Here is a 14,556-nt window from a genome sequence, read left to right as displayed (position 1 = left end):
CTGACCTCTTTTCTCAGTGCATGAGTTTCCCCAGGTGTTTGCTTTAACCTCTTTATTGTTGTCTGACTGGAGGCGCTGCTCTCATGTGTTTTACACTCATCCAGTTACTGCAGCGGTGCTACCTCAAGGCAAAGCGCGCAAAGGTTTTCTGCTGGTACCTGGAGGAAGAAAGTCTGCTACGCTTTAAATGTTATTCATATATTCTGTCTTTATTACGCTCCTGATGGGGTCGTGAGACCAATAAAATTGTAATTAAGTTGTGTGCGTGTGTGTTTGCTTAACATTTCAGGTCAAATCAAGTGCTAAGAATTCAGACACTTGCATGGGAAGCGGGTGATAAAACATCTGTGGGCACCAATCACCACGACAACTAGTGACTAGTAAGTGTTAGTTCTACATGGCCTCCGTGTGAATAAACAAAGCACCTAACGAGAAAGAATCTCATCAACTGGATCAAATGGACAAATCGTCCTTAAGGGTAGTTAGTGTTTCACACAGTCGTCAGTCCATGAGTTCCCATGCAGATAAACCCAAGGCCAAGAAAGTTAAGTGAGGCCATTAAGTTGTTTGTCAGAGAATAAGCATCAGTAATGCCAGGAAATAGTTTTTGGAGGCCTCGTAACTATGAAATGTGGACTGTGGGACTTCAGAGTCCTTGGCCTGTTGTTGAGTCACTGGTGGCCTGGTGTGCAGCGCTCACATCCTTTTGGCCTCACGCTGAGGTCAGGAAATCAAAGAGAGAATCCACGGACAAACAACCGATTGTCAAGTTTTACACCTTGACCCCCGCTTAAACTAGCGCCTCCCTCCTTTATGTTTGCCGCTGCCACGGCAATCGGAGGAAATCAAGAGGTTACTGGCGGTTCAGCCTTGATAAGAATCTCGAAATGGAGAAGTTCACTGAGGGGAAAGGTTGCCGGGAGTTTAAAGAGAGTGCAGTCAGTCATGGGGAGGATTAAATAAAGGGGAAGTCAGGGCTGCTGCAGTTTCAAAAGTGCGCTGCAGACAAAAAGACGTCTGTTCGCTCACTGGACGTCATATTTAGACCACAGTCAAGTTGAGCTTGAACTTGCCTTCACCTCATGACTGTCTCACGCTACAGGGTGCTCCTCTCGAGTCAACATATTTGTCACTGAATGGCCAACTTTCCACGCTGAGCACAAAAAATTAAGGGGTTACATTTTATGCACAATGAGGATCTAATAAAAGCTCTAATATGGAGATATATATTCCATCTGTGCGAGGCACATCCTTGAGTACATCTGCTGACCTTCGTGTGTCCTCCCTTCTTTCAGTATCTTTCCTGCCTTTGTTAAGACTCAGCACAGGAGTGAACAGCAGCCAACTCAGAAGCAGGCGTTCCGAGGCAAATACAGGACATCCTCTCACTCTCCTTTAATAGACCAGGATCTTTGATTACAGAAAGTGCAGTTTGGCTTTGATGTCCTCCTTTAATAATACCATTCTTTAATGTGAGGAGCAAGCTGGATATTGGGGAGCAATGGCTTCCCTAATGGCAGATTTGGTTCAATGCGATTTTCTTTAATATTACCACTTACATGAATTAGCTCATGGCCCCGAAACAAGAGAATATATTTAAGAACATGTAACGTTATAACGCTATGTGCTTAAATAATTTAAAGCAATGCCTCACCTTACTATCTCTAATATACTTACACGTGGTTCTCTTCTGCAAAGGAAACAGACCTCTGAAAGGCAAGCTGGGAAAAAAAGGAACACATTCATACTAGGTCATGCATTTTAGTACTTTATTTTTGAGATATCAGTGCAAATGAACACCAAAAATGAAAACATAAAAAATGACATAATGTCTCAGGTCTTCACATGAAAAAAATGAAACATCTCTTTTTTTATATATATATATTTGCTGCTACAAATGTATTTCTTAGATGCACAATGCAGATCTATGATTGTACGTCAATCCCCCACTATAGCCCCCGACTCTTTCACAGAGCTTTGTTAACCAGTAACAGAAAAGTAAATCACAAAAATATTCAATGCACGTTTATTTTTCACACATTTTTTTTTATCAACTTGTTTAACAGTCTGCGGTTATTTAGGGACTGTTCACGTTTGAAACCAACCTCTCTCTCTGTGATAAAAAAAAGACCTATTTTAAGACTTGACATTTTCCCCCATCACCAGTAGGGATACACAGGTAGTTCCCATGCGTCTGCATGCAACAGGCAGCAGTGAGGAGAGTCAGACATTATTACACAACACAGCGCAGGATAGATTATCATTTACCACATAGAGACACATGCAAAGAACATACCAACCAAAAAAAGATGGGCATAGCATCCTCTGCCTTTGTATGTACACTTGTACGCATATAATTCATATTTACATATCAGGGCATTAAAAACTAGGGTAATATCTTTTCTTAAACATTACAAAATAGTCATCTTTCATACTGAAAGTACTATTTACACAAATATATTTAACCATTGTGAAAATGTATTAATAATTGAAGAGACGTACTTCATAGGTATATGTATTAAAAAGATCACAAGACTAGATGGATAATGCAGTGTGTGAAATCAGCCGAAAAGAATACAGTACAATCAAAACCAAGGAGCTAGATACCAGATATCCCTCAAGACACCAAAACGTCTTGGTGATTATTGGGGGGCAGGTACACATATCCAGCTGCTTTGAAAAAAAAAAAAAATAAAATAAAATAAAAAATAATGTACCTGTGGTGTTCTCTTTATTATCATGCAATTCTTTTGACGTTTTATGAGTTAAGAGACTTCCACAAAAATAAATGATGTCCATAAACCACAACAGTTAAGAAATAAAGAAAAAAATCACAAACTGTCAAATTCTCAACAAATAACAATACTGATATTTTTTTTATTACATGCCATTAAATTATTCTGAAAGGGACATCAAGGACTCAGTTTCGAGTGCAAACCCTGGGTACTCCCTTTTATAATGAAATGAAAAGAAAAAGCCGTGTGCTTCACGCTCAGAGTAATTGTGTGTATGAAGAATAGTGGTGTGGGTTTACCCAGTACGGCAAGATAAGTTTCTCAGACACTGCAGCCTTAAACTGTTGCTCCAGAAACCTGTTTACACACAGTTGCTCAGCTGTAAGCAGCATACACACTCTGTTGACCCATCTGTTCAAAACTGCAGAATCTGCAAACACCCTGAATTACCCTGAATTTGCACTGTTGGATACTGGCCTTAAATGTTCATTTCAAATGAAAGCAAAACACAATGAGTTGTGACCATTCAAACCTCTCCTGATATATTCTTTCTCCACTGGTAACCACACCACAATATGAATCTTGAGGTAAAGCAAGACAAAGCATTTATCATGGTAGGATCCTCACTGAAGCTACTGCAGTGTGAATGCTGTTTTCAAGGTCCTCCTTTGAATGAATTTATCATGTACATTGTTGTAATAGACCACTGTGACTGCCCTAGAATGACTTTATTTGGAATCTTATCTAAAATTGATGGGACTCTGTCTATCTGAAAATGTCCTGATGGAGAAAATAAATAAATGTCCACTGAACTGAGGACTAACATTTTTGGAGTCATCAATAATAAATGTCGCTTGAAATGTTCTTTCTAAATGTTTTATAGCAAGCAACAAAGAGGACATGGAATAATTGATATGTGTGTAATTCACATACATATAGTAAGTGTAAAAAAACAAGAACAAATTTAAAAAAAAAAAAAGAAAAGAAAAGAAATATGTAATGTAATGCCTGACAATCACAGATAGGAAAGGGTATATTTGTGACGGTTGTGTCATTTTGGTTGTATTAATTAGACATTTATGTAAGATAGACCTGTTTTGTACCATTCCATGACCTCATGATTTAAAATTGATAAAGCAATGCAAATGTGTACTTGAACTTTAACTTGCTCTAATCCACACAAAAAATCCAGTCTTTCTTTGTCTCATCAAACCAATTTGGCAAGTCATTAAAAAATGAAAAAAGAGTCAATGAATTTGATTCCACTTTGTATTTTTCTGTAGTTGATACAACTTCTACTCAGACGATTGGCTCAGCCCTTGGCTTTCATGGCTGTGCTTGTCATTGTGGGTTGGTGATTGTGGGGTGGAGCTCAGACTGCGTTCATAGGCATGCATGTCACTGATTGGCTCTTCTTTAACTCTGACCAAAGACTTGGTTCCCTCTGCCTGATCTCTCACCTCCTTTCTCATTTGAATGCTCCCCTTCTGCAACATGTAATACAGGATGGGGTTAGACCGTGAGAGCCTTGGAGAGTCTGGGTTTGAGTCACAACCCTGCTCCTCTTCCTCATTGTCCTGACTACTCCACCGCACAGGGCTCTCCGGCTCCTGTTTGACTAGAGTAGGGGGGTCCCGTTTTTGAGTGACAGGCCATGGAGCTGGCTGGCGGCTCCAGGGCGAGCGGATAGGGCTGTCACTTCCAGGAGGGGTGGGCAGTGGTCTAAGATTGCTCGGAAGCCCTGAGTTTAGGGGACCATGTGGGTTCCAGCTGGGCAGGTGAAGGAAGCTGTGATTGTGGGCAGGCTGATTGAGAATGCTGCCGTTGGCCTTGCCATTGGCCTGCAAAACGGAAGGACTGGGCGCCCCCCGGGGATGCTGGGACAGCTCCTTCAGGCAGTTGTCAGAGAGAAGCAGCTGTTTCAGCACATTGAAGCCCCGACTCTCTCTGGTGAGGGTTTCACTTGGCGGGGTCCTTGGCGGAGCTTCCTCTTCCTTTAAACTCCGCTGCTGGTCAGGTTCTACCTGAACAGCAGAAGAGGGAAAAATGTTTGTGTCGTCACTCTCAACTACTCTTGGAGAACTGATGTCATTAAACCTATCAGTCTGATCAGAGCAGAGGCGTCTTTTCTTAGGACTGGGGCTTAGATACTCCCCCTGTTCCTCTTTAACCTGCTGTCTGGGCTGTGACTCAGTCTGCATAGCAGCACTGGTATAGTAGGTAGCAGTCTGTTGTTTAAGCAGCTGGCTGAGGAGGCCATATTTTGCTATGACCTCTGCAGGCCGTGGTTCTGTTTTAAAGTCCTGCTGAGAATCTGACAGGCTACTCTTCTCATAGACGCTTAGTCTCTTTCTGCCACTCAAGTCCTCAGACATTGCAGAGGATGGTCCAACCTGTTCTGTGAGCTCTGATTTGACCTTTACATCCAAAGGGGAGCCATTGGAGCTGTCACAGATGGAGGCCCCAGGGGTCTTCTCATAGCATCCTCCTGCCATCTCCACACTTCTCCTGCCACTGCCACTGCCACTGGACCTATCTTTTCGGCTTACTGTAGCGGTGCCTGTTCCTAGAAGGAGCTGCAGAACAGTACGCCTCTCCAGGAGATTCTCAATTTGTGATGGAGGAGAAGCCTCCTTCCGGCTGAAAGGTGTACCACTGCCAGACGCTCCATCTGAGAGTGGAGTGGTGGTGGCCCTGTGGACTGGAGCATTGAGCCGTTCCAAAAGAGCGAGGGGCCTGCTGGTATCAAGCTCCTGGCTTAGCCCCTTGCCAGAGGGGATGGGAGGGGAAGAAGAAGCTGTGCCACATTGAGCCAGATTCTGTAACAGTTTGCTGGCACTGAAGGCAGGCTCTGACGCTTTTTCTGCAGGAAAGGTTTTAGACTTACACAAATCCAATGGGCTGGACTGGACATGAGGGGAGGGATAAGAATACGGGGATAGAGCGCCACTTGTGTCATGACACTGTGAGTAGTGGGTCTGGGCTGGGGCTACAGGCCTATCTATAGGGCTTTTTGTCCTCGTCTCTTCCCAAGGCAGCAGTCCCTTTTGCTGACTTTGAGACATGGTGGCCATAGTTATGTCAAGTGGCAAATCCTGGTTACCGATGCTTTTATTAACCATCTCATTATTTCTGCGCTCAAGAAGGAGCTGCATAAGTGTGACCTTAGGATGGGATTTTAGGTCTGAACTCATTTCAGGCTCCTTGTTCTTGGTCACCCTTGATCCTGATGGCTCTGGCTTCCACTTGTTTATTAAAGATTCTGTTAGTTTGTCCAAGGAGGAGGTAGAGATAGAAGAAGCAGAAGATGAAGAAACAGCCGTGGACACGGAGGAGACAACAGTAGGAGATGGGGAAAAAGTTATGGTGGAGGTCTGAGCACAAGCGCGAGGAGAGAATGCAACTGGGGTGGAGGAAAACACTGTGGTGGAAGAAGTGAAGGAAGAGTTGGAAGAGGAGGAGGAGGGCGTTGTAGTTTTTGGCCTAGTGTCTTGTATATTGACACGGCTTCTCATAGATAGGTCAATGGGAGAACAACTCGAGTAGGAACTCTCTGCATCACTGCTGTCCTTGGTGATGCTCCTCTCCTGGATGGAGCATTCACTGTCTGATGTGACTGAAGAAGAGCCACTTTGTGGCAGAATGCCACAGCTGTCCTCCAGGTGTCCATTCTTAGTCAGCTGCTTTTGGTTGTTGTGGTTGTTCAGTAGTAGAAGCAGCAAGCTGCTACACGTTTGAGGGGGGCGAGTTGGACGTGAGTCAAAGCCTCGCTTCTCCCTAGGTGGCTGACTGTGAGTGTGACTTGGAGCACGTGGGGGCGTGGGGGGTGAGCTTTGGCTGTGGCCACGCAGCAAAGAGGGACTCTGTGGACTTGACAGGGCTGTTCGAGGGAGTGCTGTCGTTGTTATTGTGGTTGTTGTTGTCATTCCATTTTGGGTTGTTAAGGAGCTTAGTGTGTCTGGAGCTCCAGGCAGAGTCCCTCCCACACTAGGTGGCCTTTTGTCCTGGCCATGCTGTTGGTTTGCCATGGCAGCTAGTCTCTCGCTGGCAGATCTTCCTGAGAGCTGGGCTTTGAGTGCATGCTCTCTGGAATACTGCTGGAGATGGGCTTCGCTTGATAGCAGCAGGGCCAATTGACTGCAGGCCACACTGGGCTTGGGGGAAGGTGCTGGACTAGAACGGATTTTCACCATGTTGGCCACCGCCTTTAGACGTTCTGCACAGGACACTGATTCAGCTGATGTAGGAGCAGCAGGGGGTGTGGCGCTGTGTGCTGACCGAGGTGATTCTGGGGGTCTATCCTGGCTGTGGCCCCGGCGACTGTAAGGTGTATTACTGTGATTCTGAAGTTTGCTCTTCCTCATTAGGCCCTTCAAGCGGCTTGAGGCTGTCCCATATACAGGAAGTGGCTCTTTGTCGGCTGGTGGTGCCTTGGAAGGAGAGGAACACTCACTGGGGGACTTATTAGAGTGCTGAGACATTGCCACACTCTGGAGGCGTGAGCTGAATGACTGAAGCAGAGAAGCCAACAGGGTGCTCTCTCCAGCATGAGGAGATCCCTCCAGTGCTCCATTTTGCAGGCCTCCCACTTGGCCATTCAGCTCCACTGGGGGTGAACTCATCCGTTGGTTCCCTGGATCATTCCAGGCTCCAGAGCGCAGTAAGCGGGCCTTCTTTAGGTGCTGCGAAGAACCTAGTGTGGGCCCGTTGGTTCCAGCTTTAGGAGCTGTTGGGCCATGGTTGGGCAGTTGGAAGGGTCCACCCACCTTGTCCACCTGTTCTTGATTGCTGTGGGCAGCCTCAGACCTCCCGCTCGGCGTGGCCCCAGGCCCGGCCACCACTGGATGCATCAGTAAACCTTCCAGATAAGTTAGAACAGCTGAATCCTTGTGTGTCTCAGGGCCAGGCTCCTCCCCATGAGTCATGTTCAATACTAGGATCCCCTCGTATGGCTCAGCAATGCTACTGGGAAATAAATGTCCACTAGGTCATCTGGATGACAGTGGCATGTACTTCCTAAATAACAAAAACAGGGCAGGCTATTACAGCTAGTGAGTCTAAAAGGGGACTGAACGATACACTAGCTGGATGTGTTCCCTCTCTGAAGTGGGCACAGTCAGCACTATGGGGAAACAGCATCCATGGTAGGAAGCAATCTGGGGCAGGTCAGCCTCCCAGGCATTGTTGTATGCCTTTAAACACTGTAGGATCCCAGAAGGTCCAGCTCTAGGCTTATGTGAGTAGCAAGTGAGGAGTCAGCAGGATTTCACCACAAAGATGTTGACACATTCCGTGGCTGTGGATGTTTGGGATGTCTGTCCTAAGGCTTGGCTGTGGTTCTGTCAGTGGCGCCTTTCAGCTTTGCAGATCTCACATGGGGACCTATGGCAGTGAGTGAAAGAGAAAAGAGGGAGGCATAGAGGGTAGGGTAGGGTAGGGTAGAGGGGAAAAAAGCACAGGAGAAAAAGGAGAAACCTTGTGAGAAGCAGGAGATTTGCAGAGCACTATATCACATTCATTTCACCACCTTGTCTGCCATCTCTGTTACTTAGCAACATTTCAGATTGACTGCACACGGCTCCTTCTCCTCTCTGCACTCTCCCCTCACAGTCACCGAACAGACGACAAATGTAGATTAGGCCTGATTGGATCCAAATTGAAAATCCAAGCCCACTACCTTGAAAACATTCAGGTCTTGAGCAGTAAGCCCCATACAGCAATGTCTTTCAAAACTGAAGGGCCCTGTGAGAGCTGTGAATAATTCCTTATGCAGGTTGTCATTTCAGTGGATTATCCCCCACCACCACCTCCTGCTCCTTATGTACTTCAGCAGCATCTCACAAGGCGCAATACTCGGTCTAGATAAAGCAGGAGCCACCCACCACTCACCCACATGCACACAAGTAAGCATTTAAGCATTCATGCTTAGACAAAAGAGTGAATGTGTGCAGATACATGCGCATGCACAGTCTCACTATATCTTCATTAACACCTGGCCAGCTGTGAATTTTTCACCAATGCTCTTTTGACCCTGAGCTGTTAAAATCAGAAGACAGTTCAAAGCCTGAACTGACTTAATGTTGTTTGAGCAGTGTTTACATGTACAGTACAAAGGCAGTGGAGAATCAGAGCAAGGATGTAACAAACAGACAAGCTGTAGTCAACTGTGGAGTGTGTGTAGAGATATTTTTTTTGTGTGTGTGTGTGTATGTATTATAGGGTGGGGGCGGTAGGGGTGGCTTAAGGATCAGGTGCACCTGTCACACCACACCACTGTCAGGAGGGCAGAGCCAGTGACACAGGGGTGAGCATTGTGCCAGTTGCCATGACAGTGTCAGCAGTGCTGCCCTTGGAGACCTCTGCTCTGAACCCTGTCAGCGTGGTTTCCGTGGATACAGGACACCTCAGACAGTCCTGGCCGCATCCCATAAAGGTTAATTAAAACAGAGTTTCTACCTCGCCTCAGCTGCTGTCCGTGTCCTTTCCCGATGTCGTCCTCACCTTTGGTGTCCACTGAGTGGACCAACATAGAAGGTCACACGACAGGACAGCAGTCCTTGATTATGACGAAAGGCCATGGCAACTCACACAGACACCAGCCTAAATACTTCACATAGAGCAGTAGCAAGGGCCAAAAACAACAAGGCAGCAAGCTTATAATCAGGCCGAAATCCATCCCTGTGGCCAATGTCCACAGGCTGTCAAGACAATTAGGGCAAAAAGGGGACACTTTTGATGCCACCTTAGAATGCGTTGGGATTAAAAACTGGATTTAAATTGATTAATGTGGATTTAAGTCTGAGTAGCACTAGGAAAACAATAATCTTGGCATTTTTAAGGCTTTCAGAAACCAAAGGTCCAAATGTTGATGAGACTCTTTTGGCTGCGGGGCACAATCCAGAAAAGATAATTTAACTGAGATTGGCCCATCAGCATCAATTACAGTTCAAGGCCATCTTTTAGCAGTTGACCTAAATCTGACAACAACAAAAGCCAACCTGGTTACACTGGGCCATCTGACGTCTGTTGTCATGCTAATCTTAGATGCTGAGGATTAGGACTATTTTGCCGCCACTGATCTTTACTCAGTCATAATGGAATAACCTGGAACATCACACTTGATCATGTAGGCCTACACATGTTTACCTTCCACGCAGCCTGAGGGAAAAAAAAAAAAGAATATACTTTGCGCTGCCCAGTTAGCTCGGAAAAAATGTAAACAGCAAAGAAACACTGACACAGTTTCAACGTGGGGGAATTCTGTTAATCTCTCCGCTGCTGGCTGTGAACCTTTGGAATTACAGTTGACCTTGTCTATGTTTTTGCCCAAAGATACTTCTATAGAGAGCAGACAAGGCCGCACAGAGGCGCCATGACTCTGCATTATATTAATTTATATACAGCAGCGCTACTGCATTCACCGTCTCATATAAAGTGTAAATTACTCTTTAAACAAAGTGAGGGCCTTTGGGCTCTTGAGAGACGCGTAATGACACAGTTGGTGTCAAAAAACAGGCCCTGCTACAGCAAGGGCAAGAAAAAATATGCTCTACTCAGTGACAAAGCTCCGTTAACAAATAAATGACCTTAATATAGAGAAAGCTGTCCTCTATAGCGAGCCCCTAAAGCACACGGCCCTCTTCTTTCCCTTTCAGGATGCGTGATGTGTGCATTACTATTACATTATCTCCCCTGGTGTATACGTTGAAAATGACCTTACACATCTGTTAACATGTCATCTCATTGGTGGTGGCACCCAAAAAGCCTGACCTCCGCCCCCTCCCCCACAGTGGGACACCACAGCACCAATGAGCTGCTCTACAGTTTCTGTGGTGATTATCCATTATCCTTGACAATGTCAGCCAATGACAGAGCAGGCACCATTCTAAAGTGATTTTTACCCCTACAGTCAACTGCGCACACGCAAGAGGAGGGAGGGAGGGGGGCAAGTGACGGGGAGGGGTGAGGCCTCATCATTCCCTGGCCGGGTGACTCTTCATCTATTTCTCTCTGTTTCACTCCTCTGGTACTTAAAAGACACCAGGAACAGGAAAGGTCACCGCACTCTCAGCCGCTTCCCAGAAGTAGCAGAAGGCCGACAGATCTGCCACTGCAGATGTCAAGGATTAGATCTCAAAACGTGAGCCTCAGTCCGTCCACTGACCTCCAGACTACACCTCCTGCACCACCCACTGACACGCAAGCATGAATTGCTGGTAATTTTTTTATTTTTTTTTTGCCTTAAAGAAAAAAAAAGTGAGCTTCTAAATGACCTTCATCTTCAGGAATGGTAATCCATTTAAGCCATTTAAAATGTATGAGACCAAACAAAAGAATTAAAAGGGGGAAGAGCCAAAGGAGCGGCAGTTAAAGTCAAGGTCATTCATGCCGCCAAGGCTTTTCCACTTGATGCAACAGCTGGTGTCCATGCAAAGCTCTGGGCGTTAATAAAAAGTGACAATGCTGCCTGAGCGGTGTGTATTACTAATGTCTGACACCAGCCTGGCAGATGTGTTCTCCCTGCATTTAAGGGGAGTCAAGGTTAAAGGAATTTAAAAGGAGAGGCGATGCCTAAACACTATTATATCATGTAATCTGCAGCCCAAGCCTGCTGCACATACTCAACGGGGTAGCTCACTTACACATACGGCGTGACCGCTATTTGTAAATTCAATATGGCCTGACATGATTAAATAAGACAAAACATAAGCTACCTGACCAAATGCAGTTGTCCCGAGCCTTCCACAAGTGAATGAGAGCACCGGCGGAAAGTTAAATTAAAGGCTTTTTTTTTTTGTCACCTTGAGGAAGGTAAACAAGAGCATAACATGCTACCGAACAGCAGGGGAGCTACGGCGAGAAACTGTGTTTGCAGATAAGTCAATCAGGACAAAATAACACTGAAACGCAATACACAGAAACATGCACACCCACACAAAAAAAAAGAACTAGGGCACTCTGACCCACTTCTTAGGATGCATTGACCAAACAAGTCATGCATAGCACACACGCCCCCGTGTGCGCACGCTGAAACTCATGGATGTACCCCACATAAAGGAAATGTGATACACGAGCGCGGCAAAGCCAGAGCTCTTGCGCTAAGTAGCACACGCCATCCATTGGGGAAAAAACATCCTACTCAGAAGACTTGAATACGAGGAACAGCGTGTGATGACTGTAACGGCAACATCTCCGACAAAATGGGACCGGAGCACTAAAGTTCTTGGCCCGCTTCTGGCCTTGGATGAGGAGAGCGGGGGCGGATTTTAACTTCATCTGCACTCATCAGTACAAAGAGTTCTTCGGGTTGAGAGAATGTGCGTAGAGAAATTCATGCACACCGATGACTCATCTAAGTGTTTCAGAGCCCAGCTGAGTGTCGGAGGACCCAGTCAAAGTAGCCAGTGCGGTGATGATATCGCTGCACTGTATCGCAGACCCGGACACTGTTTCCCTCCACCTTGCGCATCCAGGCTCGCATGGATGTGCTTACAAAAATGTTTGTGTCCATAGTAAATATTTGTGTGCCATTTGGAAGACCCACCCAAGGGCCATTTCCTGAGTGGCTGAGAATTAGTGCATCAATTAAGCATATACACACACACACACGGACACATACACACAGATTCCTTCTTAATGAGCCGTAGCTGCCATCAATCCATACCCGATTCATTTCTATTGGGCTCCGAGGTAATCTTCTGCTTACATCGCCTGTCCAAAATGGTGCTCATTTCCCTCCCAAAACAACACACAGTTTCCATTTGTAAACACTGGTGCTGGAAATAGGAACAGCTGATTGCCCCATGGTGAGCTCGCCAACAGGCAGAGATAGGCCCTTGAAACAGACTGCAGTGGTGATGTCTGAGGGAAATGGGCCACTTTGCAATTGAGATCAAATGTCCCACTGTCAGGCTGCCCTGAAAGCTGGATAAGACCAGCTAAAAAACCTTGGCCTTTAATGAATCATTTCCATAATATCCTTGGCTTCAGCCCTGAGAAGGCTATTGCTGTGAGTCAGCAAGATGTCTGCCTTTATTGGGTTAAAAAGAGCGCCGCTTTTTTTTTTTTTTCCTTTTCACTGTGAGTAATTTGGGATGGGTTGGAGTATTATAGTGTGTGACAGAGGTCTAAGTGACAGAAAAAGATGAGGACATATCTCTGCTATCATTTCGCCTTTCATAATGCTCCCATTGACCTACTTTCTAGTTTTTAAATCATCCTAATGCTCGCTCAGAGTGAGGCTGGAGAATGATAGCACGGAGCACAATGGCTCGCGAAGGGACATTCCATTAGAATCATCAAGAAACACAATTTCTGTTTTTCTCGTCTCCGCTTTTACCTCAGAAGGAGCACCGTCTTATTCAAAGTCGCACAATTAAAGGAATCTTTTAAATCAATTAGACACATTTAACCCAATAAAGTGTAAAACAATTATGTGTAACCTTTTCCGGGAAAATCTCTCAAGCAGCACCAATCCAGTTGGCAGGGCGTCGCTGAGTACATGCCAACAAACAGGAGACTTCAATAAGATTAGTCCTACACCTGGCCCTGACGCCTGACCCAGTGCTGAGCCGCAGCTATAGTTGCGACAAAACAAAAACAACTCCTCCTCGAATATTCCTGACAATTTCAAAACTAGAAATCTGAAACCGCCTTTTAACGCGGTTCATTCAACGTTAGGACCATGCGAGGGCGTCACAAATGTGCCTGTGCATTTTAAAAAAAAAAAACGAATCGTGACTCATTATTAAACTACATCTAAATATACACCGGAGGTATATAAATACATGACGCAGTAGCAATGTGCAGATCTTGCAACGTGAAGGCCAATAAAAAATGACAACAGCAACAATAACTGAAAAAGGCATCACTGGTCGCAGAAAAACAAGTAACTGCTGATAACGATACTTCACACTATACAAAGCAATGACCTTAAATAGCACAGAGGAAACAGCTAAGAGCACGCTTGCCATACTCTAACCCCAAATGACCTGGTGCCACCCTTGCACCCTTTTGTTACACAACCTGTAGGAGACCCAATTATAAGCTTTAGACGTGCAACCTCAGCTATCCGAGCTTACGTTACAATCCTCAAGTGACTCCTTTTCAAGCAAAACACTGGGCAGAAACTAATTTTAACCAGTTATCAAGCTCAGATAACACTGATCAATTACACTGGAGATTGTAAGGGAATACTTGCCAATGCCTCCCTGTGGGCAAATTGCTGTTGCTGCTTCATACACTAATTCCAAAAAAGCTGTTTTATAATCAGGTGTCCTAGATAACTTCCACTGTTCCACTGGTCCAAAATAAGACGCGCTCGGTTATGAATTATTTATACGCCGATAAAATATGCTGATGTGATCATCACTTGATATGACACCCTTTTATAACACGCAAAGCGACACTTGCCTTAAGGCGCAGTTTACATCCGTGTCTGTATTTCGTAAAAAGGTATGAATAGCATGTGCTTTTTGTTTTTTTTTAATCGCTGCATTAACATGTAACATGTAACATCCTGTCTTCACTACACAGGATATCAGCTGAAAATCATACTAATATTGTGCCCAAGTTGAGTGTTTCTGCCAAATATGAAGAATTTCCCATAAAATTGAGCTATCACATAAGAGGGTCACACAAAACATCAGATCTGAGGACATTGTCTTGGTATCTGATGGACGCGTTTTCCTAAAAATAACAATTAATACAAAAATAGAGGACATGCTAATCACTAGTAAAATAATCCACAGTTGCAGTCGTGCTTTTAAATATTAAATATGAAATACAATGCACATAAAAAAATACAGGAAAAATAAAAAGA

The 14,556-nt window shown here is 45.0% G+C and overlaps 1 protein-coding gene across 2 annotated transcripts in view; it reads right to left on the bottom strand.

Annotated features, from left to right (window-relative positions):
- Window positions 1–1,755: 1,755 nt before the first annotated feature.
- Window positions 1,756–14,556, bottom strand: part of nrip1b (nuclear receptor interacting protein 1b) — a 36,331-nt gene continuing 23,530 nt past the window's right edge. For both annotated transcript variants that reach the window (XM_047606801.1, XM_047606800.1), the window contains exon 2: window positions 1,756–8,117. In XM_047606801.1, the coding sequence (XP_047462757.1) occupies window positions 4,031–7,660 (3,630 nt within the window). In that variant the 5' untranslated portion in view covers window positions 7,661–8,117 and the 3' untranslated portion in view covers window positions 1,756–4,030. The remainder of the gene's footprint in view (window positions 8,118–14,556) is intronic.

The sequence above is a fragment of the Mugil cephalus genome, chromosome 15 (assembly GCF_022458985.1).
Source record: "Mugil cephalus isolate CIBA_MC_2020 chromosome 15, CIBA_Mcephalus_1.1, whole genome shotgun sequence".
In the NCBI taxonomy this organism is placed as follows: Eukaryota; Metazoa; Chordata; class Actinopteri; order Mugiliformes; family Mugilidae; genus Mugil; species Mugil cephalus.
The sequence above is the reverse complement of the archived record's forward strand: the minus strand, read 5'-3'. Positions and strand labels throughout refer to the sequence as shown.